General features: G+C 37.6%; 1 protein-coding gene across 2 annotated transcripts in view; it reads right to left on the bottom strand.

Annotated features, from left to right (window-relative positions):
• UBR1 (ubiquitin protein ligase E3 component n-recognin 1) overlaps positions 1-16,060 on the bottom strand; it is an 83,329-nt gene that overhangs the window by 5,740 nt on the left and 61,529 nt on the right. Inside the window, exons 34-44 of one of the 2 annotated variants that reach the window (XM_042455389.1) lie at positions 15,800-15,893; positions 15,077-15,225; positions 13,460-13,515; positions 9,030-9,126; positions 8,713-8,780; positions 8,097-8,247; positions 6,261-6,348; positions 3,857-3,990; positions 1,702-1,810; positions 1,260-1,316; positions 91-168 (exon numbers count right to left, since the gene is read on the bottom strand). In XM_042455389.1, the coding sequence (XP_042311323.1) occupies positions 91-168; positions 1,260-1,316; positions 1,702-1,810; positions 3,857-3,990; positions 6,261-6,348; positions 8,097-8,247; positions 8,713-8,780; positions 9,030-9,126; positions 13,460-13,515; positions 15,077-15,225; positions 15,800-15,893 (1,081 nt within the window). Of the gene's footprint in view, positions 1-90; positions 169-1,259; positions 1,317-1,701; positions 1,811-3,048; positions 3,321-3,856; positions 3,991-6,260; positions 6,349-8,096; positions 8,248-8,712; positions 8,781-9,029; positions 9,127-13,459; positions 13,516-15,076; positions 15,226-15,799; positions 15,894-16,060 lie in introns of those variants that run through there. The other variant, XR_006102545.1, reaches the window with a different exon arrangement.

Raw genomic sequence — 16,060 nt, 5'->3', positions numbered from 1 at the left:
ATCATCATCATCATCATCATCATCATCATCATCATCATCATCATCATCATCTAATCTCATCATATTTCCAAAAAAGATGCTGGTTCTCACCTAAACTGAGAGCACTGATTCAGAAGGCAACTGTAGTCATCTGGAAGCTCTATCAATTTATTTCTTTTCCTTGGGTAGCTATGGAGTCAAAACCAAAAGAAAATACTATATTTTAGGATACACAAAAGCATAGCTATGGAAATATTTTTCTAACACTGAACCTTTCATACTTTGAGTTGCACATGTAGATGACTCAAAGACAAGACAACCATAATGTCTACAGCAAGAACCTATGTGGAGAATCATGCCTACATAGAATGATATGCATGTGAACCAAAAAATAGCATACACTAGGAGAATCTTTTCTTAGCATTCTTCCAAGTTAATGAGTCCAATCTATAGACACACAACTAGCACTAGGTGCAGTACAATCATCAATATAGTTGTAAAGAAGGAAATCTGAGCTTATACTCCAACAATTTTTGTGTTCATCACCTACAAAACAATTGTGAGGAAGTCTGAATATTGATACTGGGGGGGGGGAATCCAAATTCTAGGCAGCATCTCTTTGCCAGTCTCCTATAGCAAAACTGGAGTGGTCAAAAACCGTTTCCAAAGGAAGAGATATGTTTTCAGATAGAAAGCCATCAAAAAATCATGTTGATTTTTTGGGGATGGGGAGGTTGTGGGCTTCAAGGACTGCCAAGACGGGATTAGGGGATTGTATATGGAGTGTGGGTCACCATTATGCCACCTCTAATCTGAAATATGTCTATGAGTTAGAAAAGAGACTGTACAATTGGAGCATTGTCAGGATATTAGGATGTGTCTGGCTCTTCACCTGCATTGCTGGCTATATACAAGTTATCTGGGTTTGGAGAAAAGTTGTGGCCTAAATGAAGTTGATTACTTACTTCAGGTAATTCAAATATTCTGAATCACTGTCTCAACCAGTGGCAAACAACAGAAGAGATGGTATTTTACATTTTGAAGGAAAAGACTATCACTTAGCAACTCTAAAAGAATGGTATACAGTACTCCAGTTTAAATACACTTTCTGAAAGGGGTTACTGAAAGCATTTTTAGCATGCCTTCAATTAAAGAACCCCAAGGCTACTTCCATATGTTAAAATATTTGAAGGCAGCAAATAAAAGGGTGAACATAACCTGGATTGGATTATTCAAATATGTAAGAGAACTCGTTTCAGGGATAGAACATTGAAACCAACCTTACTGCAGTACTTTTTTCCTTCAAAAAGCTGAATATGGAAGGATCTGCACACCATCTGTGTAAAAAAAATTTCCATTAGGTCAAGAACAGTATAGCCTATTACTAGTTATTCCCTACCATAAAAATATTTTTCATTTTTTATTTATAATTACAATCACATCCTGTCCTAGTAAAGTGAACAATTGAAGTTTAGACATACTGATGGCATAAATGAAGGAAACATAAAAGCAAGAATATGTTGCTACAGATAAAAAGAATAAATACCCCCCCCAATAATATATATATAGGCAAGTACTTTGTAAAAATTCAGCTGCCCAGGCCCTTCAGAATGTGTCCTCCTGTGCTAATTCTCCTGCTCTGCCCTGCTAAGTCAAACACAAGCCTTCATATATGTAAATCTACATAAAAAACATATCCCAGTCTTTTATCTTAAACAATACCTCTGGAGCAAAGGTTCTACAGTATCCCAGTAGTCTTGGAAAAGCAGGAACAGATTGGTGGGTAGCGACAAATAGCTACAAAGTGCCTTGAACTGACTCTCCTCTGAAACTGCAAAAGAAGAAAATATTAGATGTATCACTAACTGCAGCAACTGCTAGCGCTATCAACAAAAAGACAGTGCAGCTAGTGCCTTTTTTCCTTAACAGATTTTTAAATGTGTGTATGAAGTAAGAAATTAGTAGCAGCAGTGGAAAAATAAAGGATTACTAATGTATGAGAATGCTCTTTTAATGAACTTTAAATGGTTTTAACACTACAGATTGCTTTGTAATGAATACACGCACATGCGCGCGCGCACACACGCACACACACACACACACCGTATATACTCAACTATAAGTCAACCTCATGTATAAGTCGAAGGCAAGATTTGGAGTCAAAATTATGGATTTTGATATGACTCGCTGTAAAATCTGGGGGCATGTAACAAAGGATCTAATGGATGAAGCAAAGGAAAATAATGCCAAAGAACTTACAAAATTCCAGCAGCCATAACTGTTTATGCTCACCCAAAAGTCTAGATGGATGGGAGAGTAGAATGGGGTCAATTTTTCCAGGACAGATTACACTCTTGCCTTTCACCAGTGGCTGGTTCCTTTATTAATAAGAGTTAAAGGACAGTACTTACATTGACCTGTGGATAAGTCGGCTCAGATTTTTGGGGTGAATTTTTTTGACTAAAATGTCTAGACTTATACCTGAGTATATACAGTACATATATGCAACGTATGTACATATATATGTATTTACTTATTCTACGTTTTTAATTACACTGTTTTAATAAGTTGTAAGCTGCCTTAAGTCTCATTGCTGGGAACAAGGTGGGACATAAATAGTTAAAATAATAACAATAAAAAGGCTCCCATTCCTCCAGTTCCGTACCTTCAAAACAGAGCAATTGCACAGGTCTGAGAGTCATAACATGAAAACCCTTCTCTATGAAACGATGCATTCTCTTAAGAACATAAAAGTGTCTCAAATGAAAAAAGGAAAACATGCCTCTTGCTCGTGTTAAGGTAAAGAAGGGTGAACGGATGCCTCTTGGGTAGAAAGAGGGAAGAGTCAATTACTTCAGTGTTACACAACTCTCAGCTTTGTAGCATGTGAAATTCTTTGTTTAAGAGTATGTTTTGGGACAACAGGCTTGGGCCCCATTCACACTTATGTTTTTGAGCTGAATAGATCCCGATCGCATAATTGATGCGATACCGAATCAAAGTTAATACTACATTTGCCATGATCGAAGCTGTCCATGGCAATTTAACCCAATTCACATTCAGATTTACCTTTGAATCGCTAAACTGCAGTCAACCCCTCCCTTCCTGTTTTGGGAGAATTGCATCACAGTGTCCTGAATGTAATCGACAGCGTGTTCACATTTGTGGCGATCTGCGTCTTTTCAAAAGATGCAATAAATGCTCCAGAATCAAAAGTACTGGTTTAAGTGGGCTTTGCACTGCCTCCCCTCACAAACCATGCCGGACATAATCGGCACAAGTCTGAATGAAACCCCTTTAATCCAGTTTGCCAACCGGTTTATTATGTAATGTGAATGAGGCTTTAGAATAAAGAAGAAAATAAAAAGCATTTCATTAAAAATACTGTGACTGACTACATCAAGCTTCTTTGCTACTGTGGCAAAAGGAACCATTTGTATTTCAAACATACATGTTTAAACTGTGCCTGTTTAAATTCAAATTGTGTGTATCTGAATGACTGATGTGTTCACAGTAAAACTAAAAAAAACCTCCAAAAAACAAACACCAGTCATTTAAATACATATAAAAAAGAGTTACAACCAATATTTAATTACTGTAAATGTTTCCTTGATGTCCAAATGAATACTCAAATTTCCTTGACAAGCTAACAAATAATGCAGTCACCAACAAAATACTTAAAAGTGACAGCTGCAATTTAAAAGTGGGAAAGAATTAACAAAGTAAAGCTATTAACATGAAACTGAACGTTATGAACAATTATTTTTGACGTTAAAGAACCCATCAGCATCATTTTGCAGATGCTGATCATCCCCCAGCAGACTTTGTGTTTTGATTCTGCTTTGACATGATGAGATTACCTGACACTGCTGCTTACCTATCGAAAGTTCCTCAGGTGGAGGCACTCCCAGCAAATAATGGAAAAAGAGAGCAGCACAACGGAGATAGGATGTAATGCCCTTCTTAATACAATCCCACAAATACCAGCCTGGAACTGTTTGACTATAGCAACTGCAACACAGATCAAACACATGGATTTAATATCTTTGTATTCTCAACAAGTTTCATAGACATGACACAAGTCCCTGGCTGACCAAAAAGAAAGGAGGGTGGGAAAGAAAAGTTTAAATGTTCCTTCTCTAAAGGAGAGATAATTCCTCTCTGGAAACACTCCTTAAACCAATATTTAGCAAAACAGAGATTTCCTTCTGACATAAAAAAATATATACTTGGGAGCTTTACTGAGAAGTCAGATCAACAGCCACAGAATGGACATGCTGGATGTCTTTCATTTCTAGTGTTCACAAGGTGTGCGGTCCTAAAGAAATTCATAAACCCCAGAGATGGCTTGGTGAATATTATGCAGACAATAGCAATATTATTCAGATAATGGTTATGCATTTAGCTTTCTAAGAAGAGCACTGAGGAATTTGTGAGAAAATACACAGGGACCTGTCCCCACTTGACGCTCCATAATTGAAGCACCGCCTTTCTTTTGCTTCATACAGCTAATAACTGTATCTGTGTGTATCACTGTGACAACACAGAAATTGTCTGTTCATTTGTTTCTTTAAAGATGCTTGTATACTTATTTTGGAAGACTCCTAGAATGCTTTACACAAAGTTATTCAAAACAATGAAAATCAATATAAATTAAGTAACAAAACACAAAAAGACAAGTATTTACTTTGAAACACTTGTATATCTTCCTTCTCCCCTCACACTAAAGGTGGCCTTGAAAGCCCGGAGCACCATGACCCTACAGATATTGTTGGGCTGCAACTCCTAGCAGCTCTAGCAGTGATGAGGAATGCTCAAGTTGCAATCCAACATTTGGAGAGCCAAATGATTCCCACCCCTGCCTTAGAGCAAAAATCCCTTCAGAATCCCTACCTTGTGCACGCTTTCTTAGAATTTACTGTTATGGGATTTTTGTCTCTGTGGTGAGCCACATCTCATGATTTTGGTTAAAAAAATCCAGTCAGACTATTTCTGTTTTTCATTTTTTGCCTTTTTAGTTCATTTTCAAGGATTGGGAGTCAGGGAGAGTGTCTGGGTGATTTTTTTTAGTATTGCTACCACAACAGGAAGGAAGTCAGTGTGGCACAGTTGTTTGAGTGCTGGACTACAACTCTGGAGGCCAGAGTTCAATTCCCACTCAGCCTTGAAGCCAACTGGGTAACCTTGGACAAATCACATGCTCTCAGCCTCAGGAAAAGGCAATGGCAAACCTTCGCTGAACAAATCTTGCCAAGAAAACCCCATGATAGGGTCGTCCTAGGTAACATACACACCACAACAGGCAGTGGTTTGGAGACTTATGAGAACAAAACTTGAATATATATTTTAAACAGGACGGGAAGTCTGGAAGCTTTGGGGGGCTCAGAATAGGTTTCAGGAATTTTCCACACCTCTACCATACACATTTCCCTGAGAATAAGTTCAAATGAACTCAGTGGGGCTTGCTTCTAAGCACACACACACAGGGGAAGCAAAGTATGAAAGTAAAAACTTCCTTTGGCTAGCTTGCAATACATAGTACAAAGGGGCACTGTTTTTTTCTTTGCTACCATTAATCTTGGAGGTGTAGTCTATACTGTGTTTCACAGACTAACCTTGTGTATTTATGGATGGATATAGCTACAGTTGGTTTGCAAAACACAGTATAGACTACACCTGCATGCTTAAAGGCAATAAAGGAAAGCCAGTGGTCATTACTTTGAACTATGTATTGCAAACAAGCTACTGTAAATTAAGTTTTTTGCTTCCATGCTTTCATTCCCCTGTCCTCAAAATGTTAAATATCAATTATAAAATACTACTCGTCTATCTATTTATTTATTTTATATGTTGCCTTTCTCCTGGAAATGAACCCAAAGTGGCTCAGAAATACAACTAGTTAAAAACGTAAACCATATATATAACACATGCACCATATAAACACCTCCCTGGCAATGATTATGTATTAAAAGACTGCTTGAACAACAATATCTTTGCCTGTTGTGAAAGGAAAGCTTGGTGAGGATACAAGAGAGACATTTCTCAGTGGCTGCTCCCACCCTCTTGAGTGCCCTTCTGGGGGCTAGACTAGCCTCCCATTGAAGAGCATTTGAGAAGTTAGGGGCAGCCACTGAGAAGTGTCTCTCTTGTGTCCTCACTAAGCAAGCCTACAATGGTGATGGGACTGAGAGTAAGCCTACCCCTGATGATTTTAGCATTCGTACAGGATTGTATGGAAAGATACAGTCATCTACCAGACACACAACAGGGAAGCTACATACCCACTTGTGATCCTACATACTTCTTTACAAAAAGACTCAGCAGCTTGTGCTTCTTCACTATCGTTCTGTATCCAAACAGAGAGATGTTCTGCAAAAAATGGTTAAAAACAAACAAAAAAATAAATTAGAATTATATTACTGAAGATAGCAATTCTCCCTTTCCCTTTTTTAAAATAAACTGATTATACTTCTATAAAGATCCACTTCAATCCATATATACAGAGTACCATTAGCCCTCATATGAAAAATAGCATGCCTGGTCAACTTCTAAAGTGAGGGCAAACATATATATATAATATAATTTGTCTCATCCTGTGATGTTGGAGGAAGGGGAAATGCAGCCTTAAGCCCAAGAGATACCCATGCGGAACAAGGGACAAAAAATCCTTGCAGCTACCACATTGATATTCTGCTGCTGTTGATTAAAATAAAACATAGAGAAGCAGTACCATGGGCTTGAGCTGATCTTGTTGAAAAAGTATGTTTACTACCCTGGGATTCAGCACCAAGATGATTTACACACAAAAATACACAGGGTGCAGTATTTTTTTTACACTGGCCCTTTAGTCACACAATCTATTTATCCATTATTTTATCAGAGATACTCAGTTAACATAAGAGAAACCAAACTAATGTCACCTTTTCTTATTGAATACAGAGATCTATCTACCCTTCCTAAACCTTCTTATCCAAGCAATCAGGTGAGAAAAGTATTAGATCTGGAAAATCAGGCTGTCCAGTTTTACATGGCAAATTCATAACTATTCTTATACATGGTAGATTTATTTGCCTTTAAAAAATAATGTCAATAATGTCATAAATATGTACACATACAGACTGGGAACAGAACCCCATAACTTGTCAGCACACTGTTCACAGATTTGTACTGGGACCCTAAACAATGAATTCATTGACAGTAATTGTTCTGCTCTAATTACACATCAAAATGTAAACAACGTATGTCTGTTTGTACCCACCAGAAAGCAAACGTTTCTAACACAGTAGAGAAATGGTACACTTAAGAGAATAAGAGGATCTACAAGAATGGCAAAGATGGGCAAAAGGAAAACACTTAATGTCCTCTTACTTCTCCCTGCCATGCCTGTTTCATCTTCTGCCATGTGGTTCACCTTTCCCAAGCAACAGTGGGAAGTGTCTTACAGCCTTCTTCATGATTTTGACAAAAGAGAAAGCCTGACCACACTCAACTCTATTTTGTGCTCAAAGTGATAAAAGGATCTTTTAATCAATTCATAATGGGATATGGTAAATAATGCAAAGAGAGAATGGGAACCAGCAGGCAAATGGCCTCTGGAGAAATTGACTGCCCAGAATTTTCAGGCTGTGGTGCCACCCTTCCCAGAGTTACCCCACTCAAGCAGATATGAGCAAAATGTGTACATTCAACCAATGATAAGGATATGGTGTTAAGGGAAAGGCAAAGACCATTATGATTCTCATGTTATTTCCATGTAAAAGTAGTAGATATCTACTTTTCACAACTGGTGACTTCCATGCCAATGGAGTGGTTAATCTGCTCCTGATTTTTCTCCACAGTTTAAAAGGAGCTATCTTACCTGCTAAACATATTTGGATTCAGCACCTCAGACAGCTCCATGACGTTCAGAATGGATTCAAGCTACTAGTTCCATTAAATGGCATAGATCTTGCCTAGTTTTATCCTTCCTACATTTTGGGCTCTAAAATATCAGCATATGAGTCCATGCTATATGGAGTGGTTTTTGAGCACTAGAAGGCATCAATGTGTCTTGCCAGAACATCTAAAACTCACAGTCCTCTTATGAGAAAATTCTCATGAATTAAAGTTATTCTTACCTGTTGTTGTCGTAAGAATAATCTGTGTTATATGTGCCATAGTGATCAAATGGAACAGGTAGAGGTGATTACAGGCAGAACTAATACATGAAGGCTGTAAATCAACAGTCTCCTCCCAATACAAAGATGGAAATGATAACACAGCTTCAACCTACAAAGGAAAAAAGAAACTGACATTTAGAATCCTGGTATTCATAACAGACAATATAAAATAGTACATCAAACAATATAAAAACTGAAAATATGCCTCAAATAAAGTTTTTTTTAATGAATTCCTTAACAAAATTTAATGGTGTTAGATATGACATGTTTACAATTTAATTAATAAAGAAGACTTTAAGTCAGGAATGGGAAACGTGTGGCTCCCCAGATGCTCTTATATTGCAGCGCTGAGGAACCTTAGCCAGCAAAGCTGGTGGTGAGTATGATGCAAGCTGCAATCTAATAGCATCCCTGTTGAGTTGAGATTTAAGAAAACACATACCACAAGCTCAAAATAACTAAAGGCATTTTCATAGTATTTCATTTAATGAACTAACAAAGAAGCTGTCAGAGATATCAAGACTGGACAAGCTAAGGGACTAGTACGTACAAAGGTTTAAGTCTGAAAACTTACCAAAACATGGAACAGATCTACATCTAGAAGGGATGGTGTGTTTTCCACTTTTAAACTGGGCAGAAGAACTACAAAAGCAAAAGAAAAATATTTCAAAAGACATTTGGAATCTTTGTTTTCAGCAAAGCTACAACAGATTGGAAAGGACAAATCTAAATTTACTGAAGTAAGATTTCACACACACATATACACCCCTGAACAAAAACTACTACAAAATTCTGTGACTCTTTTCTCAATTTTGTTGAGAGAAAATTAATGTTTACAAGAACTTTAAACACTTTTTTCCTAAAACTTGTGATGGGGAAAAACTGTCTTACCTCCAAGGAGTCGTACAAGATGTCGCTGAATTAGGTTTTGTGGTGAAGTGATCCTTTGAGCAGCTGCAAACTGCACTAGTGCTTTAAGACCACTGTGCTAGAGAGTGAGGGGAAGCAGGAGAAATGTTTCATTAAGGATGTTGTACTTGGCTATCATTCTCTTTAAAACTCTTTTAATGGATAAAAATTACTTTATTTGAATGTTGTTTCTGCATATTTAAAGATATCTTGAATTTGATCTTCCATCCTATAACAGGAATACTCCCGGGCTTCAAAACTAGTCATTTTATTTAAGTGTGTGACAGTAGTAGGAATTAAGACAGTTGAAGTCAAAGCCTTGAACCTATGTCAGTTTTCAATTTGTGCTTTTTATTATCCAAGTACAAGCATGCTCAATACATCGCACAACACTACCTGCAGAAACAGGAGATTTTGAGTTGTAAAGTGTCCTGAGAATAATCTAGACTAGTACTACATTATCCAGAGAATTGCTGGGTATCAGACCTAGTTCATGGACCACCACTTTGAGTAGTACTGATCTAGACTGACATCCTTCTCAGTGCAGGATCTACAGGGCAAGATGCAACTACAGCAGTCTGAACAGATGGCCATCTAACCTTTGCTTAAGTAAGTCCAGCATTTTGAAGTTTCTTACAGAAAAAAGTAATGACTTCATGACATGTAATTAGAATGCAGTAATTAATCTCACTCTGTGCAATTGTTTTATGCTTTCAATTAGCCATGACTGAAGATGTACAGAAAAGAATGAGAAGTACTTACCATGGAGGGTCATTCTGAGATGGCAAGAGGAGCAATCCACCACGTGAGAGTTTTGCCTGCATGCCAATTGATTAGGCATGAGTTATTTTCTGTTATATCCATTGAGACTTCTCCCATCTCCTTTAGCTCTGTCCTACATTCTGTCGAAACACAAATCCCTAAACATAAATTCTCTCCTCCCCTCTCTTGCCTTGCCTATTAATCTGAAGAGAGAATGTGGATTGCTCCTCCTGCCATTCCAGAATGAACCTTCATAAATACAACCTCTCATTCTCAGGATGGAAGGTGGAGCAATCCACCACGTGAGGGATGTAGCCAGGCTTCCAACACTGGATGGAACTCAAGTATGTATGAACTACCACTTGAAGCACCATCCTTCTGAAGAATGCCTGTGGTGATTTATACTTATCCGATTTATAGTCTCATGAAGGTTGTTCATTAACTCCAACCTGCTGTCTGACACACATTATGCAATGGAGACAGCTCCAGCAGATCTTGTAGCCATAGACTGTGTTGAGTGTAGTAACACATTCTTAGGTCAGTGTTTCCTGTCACAGTCATAGCAATGGAAAATGCATGTCTTAATCCAACAAGTAATCACATTTCTAGATGCCTTTTTGTCCATTGACCTAGACTGAATGATACTAATAGTGCTTCTGAATTCCTAAACTGTTTTGTCCTCATCATATAGATTCATATAGCCAGTGGCATTGCCACTCCCAGTGTCACCCAGTGCAGGGGGGGGGGGAGCATGGCTGCTGGGGTTTCGCCATGGTGGCTGCGGCCTCCTTACGAGGTGACTGTGGAAACTGAAGCCAGGTGTCTCTCTGTCCATTGGAACAGATTGTTTGAGTCTACAATCAACAGAATTGATCATAGTCTGCCCCGATTGCTGACATACACCCAAACTGACATGTTGTTCATTAGGATTAGCACATACAGTAACAATCCATTCATAAATTTGATCATTGCTATTTGTACCTTCTTCAGTTCCAATTAATTGACATTGTGCCTCCTGTTTGCTGCGTTCCACATTCATTGGCCTGTTACAGACCGCCAAAATAAAGCTGCTTCGGGTCTCTTTGGAGGTATGCAGTTTAAATGATGCATGCATCCTAAGAATCCGGAAGCTGCACCAAAGCTGCACTCCATTGCTTAGGGATGGCGTGTGGCTTTGGCGTGACTCCAGCCTCTTAGGACCCATGCATCATTTAAATAGCATACCTCCAAAGAGACCCGAAGCAGCTTTATTTTGGCAGTCTGTAACAGGCCATTGAGTTGCTAAATGGTTGCAGTAAGCTGCACAACCTTGCATCTGTGGTTACCTGCATTCGATTTTGAATATGCCAAGGCGGTCCTTTGTCCAGATTCTCATCTTGCTGACAACATTTCAATCCTTTCCTCAAATGAAATGGCACTTTTATCATATAATGCTCCTCTTTTCCAACTGCTTCTTGATATGGAACCAACAGTATCTGTAACCTTCTGGAATGGAATCTTCCTCAAGGCACTAATTGAACAGTTAATATTAACAGTCCCAAAACTTTGGCCAGCAGCATTATATCTGCTCTGTTCAACGATATAAGCTTCCTTGAAATCTATAGAGACCATCAAATCCTCTTTCCTCAAATTGTCTTTCATGGTTTCATGATTCTAGCGCATCTCTGATCCACTGGAACCTCCTCTATTTCTCCTATTTCTACCAGGTATTATATTTTTGCCAAAACAATCTCCCTCTTTTTCATATTCTTTTGCCACCGGGAAGAAAGATATCTGCTTTTCGGTCTTTGCTCAAACCATATCTTGTATCCTAATATTACTACTTGAATTAGCTATTGTTCTGTTATCTCTGCCCACAAATTACCAAACTGTAGTAATCTTCCCCCTGCCAGTGGGGTCCTCTCGCCAATACTTCACTCTTTCCTGTTTAAAGGAAAAAGCTCCTCCTCTTCCCTGATTCTGCCTGAATGGAAAATTTTGTCTTCCATAACTTGCCCTTGGTCTCTATCATTGCTGCCTCTCTGTCCTGTAATCTGACTGCCTATTAATTCCTCTTCCTCCACTAAAGAAATTGCCTGAACCATAAATGAATGTCTGCCAATAGAGACTTTATTTATGCTCCTTGCTGCAAAAGCAGTGGAGTCATGTCTCACATCTGCTACATATTGAAGTCTCCTCTTACTCTATCTAAAGCTCTGTATAGCGCATGCATACTTAACGTATGATTCTACAATCTCTTGAATCCATAGCACTGCCGCTCAAGAGAACATTGAGGTCACTACTGAAGCTCATATTATCACCACCCAGGCTTTGTGTGCCTTTCTAAGTGCCGTATCTGCCTGTCTCTCAATTACCCTCTTCAATGTTGTACCCCCTTCACATGGAACAACAGTACTGGAGCTCAATACTATTATTGGACCAACCACGAGTGGAATTTTAAGAAGATTCATTTCCTTTTTTTCTCAAAACAACATAACTTTTGACTATCCTTAAATTTTTTTTTAGGATATAGGTTTGTTTTCCACTCTGTCTCAATGAACTCTTTAAACATTTCAGGCAAAGGAATTACCTCATCTTGAGAAACCTGTTGCCTAATGACTGACGCTACTTTGTCATCCTTTTCACTTAACTCTTGAGACTGATTGCTTCCTATGTTATTCCTTAGCCCCAAAGTTTGCAATACCTTTTTCAACAAGCTTTTGAACCATTCACTCTGAAACAACTTATATGTTTTTTATTTCACTATCCTCTTCCTTATTTGACAATCTCCCATCTGATTCATATTCCCTTTCTTCTCCTATCTCATGCCAACTCTATTACCTTGGCACAATCCTCATTTTTCATTTTTTTACTTTTACTCACTGGGTCAGCTGCCTCTGAGCCATGCTTCGCCTGGTCTTGGTCTGCTGTTTATTGCAACTTTTATTTTAATTTCTTCAGTCTCACTCTCAGTTAAGGACTGAAAATTTTCTCTCAATATATCTTTTTTGTTCTCCTCAGAGACACAATGGGCAGTTGTTATCTGGGATTTTATATTTTTTGTCTTTTCCTTTCCCACTTTCCATTCTGGTGTCTGTGTTTCCATTCTGTATTTTTCTCTATTTTCTACTAATTTTATTCTAGTCTCTGAAATTTTTTTTTGTTCCTTCTGTATCTAAACTTCCTAAGTACTGGAAAAGGTTTTTCTCTGACAGGCTGGCAGGACAGGTAATTAAAAACTAACGGAGAAGGGAAGAAATCTCAATGGCTATAACAGAAAAGAACTTAGAACCTGGATTCCTGCCCAGTTGGTTGTCAAGTAAAGCAAACCCTCAGGTGGTGGATTGCTCCACCTGCCATCCCAAGAATAGAGAAAACCATCCCTTAAACTCAATAATTATCCTAGAGTATAATTTTTAACCAATCAAATGTTAACTGCACAGAGTGTCATAACTGAAACACATGTCTGCAAGTTTGCTGTAACACATCTAGCAATTGTTCCCATTTTTCAGTTATAATTATGATTTTGTCAAAACACTTGTGTATAACATAAATGGAGGAAAGCTTTTAAGGAGCTCTCCCTTTGGAATATCTCCTAAGGAATTACTAATACAATTGCTATTACTATGGCAGTTGTCTAATAATAACTACATTTTAAAAATCATATATACCTGTCTATTTTGTAGAGAACCAAATAAAGGCTTGTCCTCATCTTCTAGAAGATTTTCTTCAAAAGAAACAAAAAATGTTTATGGTGACTCATGTACAGCAAAAGCTGGAATGGCTTGGACTTAAGTTTCTATGAATACCATAAGAGCATATTACTACAAGACTATTAGTGCAGTACATGAACTTTTCTTCTTAGTTTTGGCAAAGTGCCATGCCTCCATTGGCATTTTATTATATAAATTAAATTAAACATTCAAATTAGCTGCCATTTTATTCTAAACATTTTCTTACTTGGATGAAGCATGACCTTGAAACATTCCTAAGTAAAGTAACATTTTCTCTGATGTTTGCAAATTCTAATATGATGGCTTCCTTTAGCTCTAATCTGTTCACGGAGAATGAGTTTTGGCACACCCTGTATATATATTAATTCAAATTCATTAACTTGACAGAATAAGAACTTTTCACATATTGGTAAGATGGCAGTTGTATGTGATTTGCTTAAGGTCACCCAGTGGGTTTCAATGGCTGAGCGGGGAATCAAACCCTGGTCTCCAGACTCATACTCAAATCACTATGCCACGGTGGCTCTTAAGATAGCAGTACTCTCATCTTACTGCTCGTCAAGCAATTCAGTAGGTTTTCAAAGCACACTTCTCAATGTGAGTCTGTAGTTGAGGGCTAACGATTCAGTGATCCTCCATGTAAAACTTAGATGTCATGGAGAAGGCTTTGCTAGAACATGTTTGGGTCAGATGGCAAAATTTCCATCATATGAATCCCTCTCCATGGCTTGCTATGGTCCAAGTATGAACACTTGGATAGCACATTACTACAAAACAGCCAGTGTAGCACATGGTAAGTCCCTGTTGCTAACTTCAGTTTGATTGTGAACCAACTATGTGCTCTAAAGCAAACACCCTTGACTCTCAGTTCAATGTAAGCACCACCATCTGCTGAAGAGAAAGCAGATATAGGTAGACAAAGGGGCGAGGTAAACGCCTCAGTAACATCCATTCCTATTGCTGATTACCAAGGTGTCTGGCGGGGGGGGGGGGAGCACAGCTAGTAAAGTGTTATTTGAAAATGTGGACCTCTTCCATTCAAAGATAGGAGGTAGGGAGAAAACCTTCCATGGTATCCCTCATCACTTTTCTTCGTGACTAACTAAAAATCAATGCAAACTGAATTGACCAATTGTAGCTTTGAGTGATGTGGTCTCACTTTTACAAGATTACTCTTCCAGGAAATGGATATATCAGTATTTCTGCTTTCATGTCTGAAAACAATTCTGACATCCATTTTACATCAAGGAACATTAAGAGACTTTTGAAGATATTTTTAAAAAATCTACATTATGAGTCAAACAAGTACAAGGCAGCTTTTACTTCCTGACATTACAACAAAGTATTTTATTGTCCCTTTGAAATGAGATATCCTAATAAGGTACTGTGAGGTTTTGAGTTTAGTTCATTATTACCTACTTTATCTATATATTAGTATTTCAGAAATATAATTTTAGTAGCATTCCTATATTGGAAAAAATAAAGCTCTACCTGTTCTTAAAATATAAAAAAGCTAACATTCAATCTGTTTAAGAAATTCTATGTTTGACTTACCTAAACACTGAATAGTAAAAGCACATGTGCTCCAAGTCATCACAGGAATGCGTGGATCAGTTTCATTGGGAGCAACCTTTAATCCAATCCTATAAATTGCACTGGCAAAGAGAACCACCATCTCCTTGATACTATTAGAATACTTGACTCTGTGAAGAGAGCCAAGAAGACCTCAGATGGTAAACTGGTGATGATAAACAGAAGGTTCAGTGAAGGTTTGTAACTGTCATTATTAATTAGCCATTTTTGGTAATACCTTAAAATCTTTACAGCATTTCAACAACAGGGTCAAAGTTACAGTAGACAACTTTAAGGTCTCTACATACTTTATGCACTTGATCCAAATTATATACTTAAAACAAGGATGGCCAATAATTAGACAGAACTCGGGCAGAGTTTTTGCTTTTTTCTTTGATGAACAGAAAGAAAAGGCAAGTTCTATTATAAATTTTAAAAATAAAAATATTATTTCCAGCATAAGCAAAGATGACACACTAAAAACAAATATAGAAAGAATAAAAATGTCATAGAATATACTTCTTCCATACTCTAAGCTCCCAAATGTGAACTATTTAGTTACGAAAACGAATAAACAAAAATTTTCCTTCCAGAACACTTATACTTTCACTTTCCAAAACAAACAATTAAAACCAATGCTAATCATACTCCTTCCCAATACTCCAATCCCTATACATCAAGGAGAATCAGAAAAATGACACTCACAAAGGCTGAACTCCAAAGCTAAGAATAGAATGGAAATCAGATGAGGAATCTTCCATTTCTTTATCAAGTAAAGATGGAGCAATTGGTTGTGTTTCTTTAAAAAAAAAAAGCAGATGTCAAACTGAAATAACATTATTAATTATACTTTTTTTAAAAAGTCTAGAGCATGAAATCAGATGTATTTAACCACATATAGCAATCTGTATTGCAGTGTTCAGATGACTAGATGACTATGCATACAAACTGGTTTAATGTTTTCCT

This window comes from Sceloporus undulatus, chromosome 1 (genome assembly GCF_019175285.1).
Source record: "Sceloporus undulatus isolate JIND9_A2432 ecotype Alabama chromosome 1, SceUnd_v1.1, whole genome shotgun sequence".
NCBI lineage: Eukaryota > Metazoa > Chordata > Lepidosauria > Squamata > Phrynosomatidae > Sceloporus > Sceloporus undulatus.
This window is presented reverse-complemented; position numbering and strand designations above follow the sequence as displayed.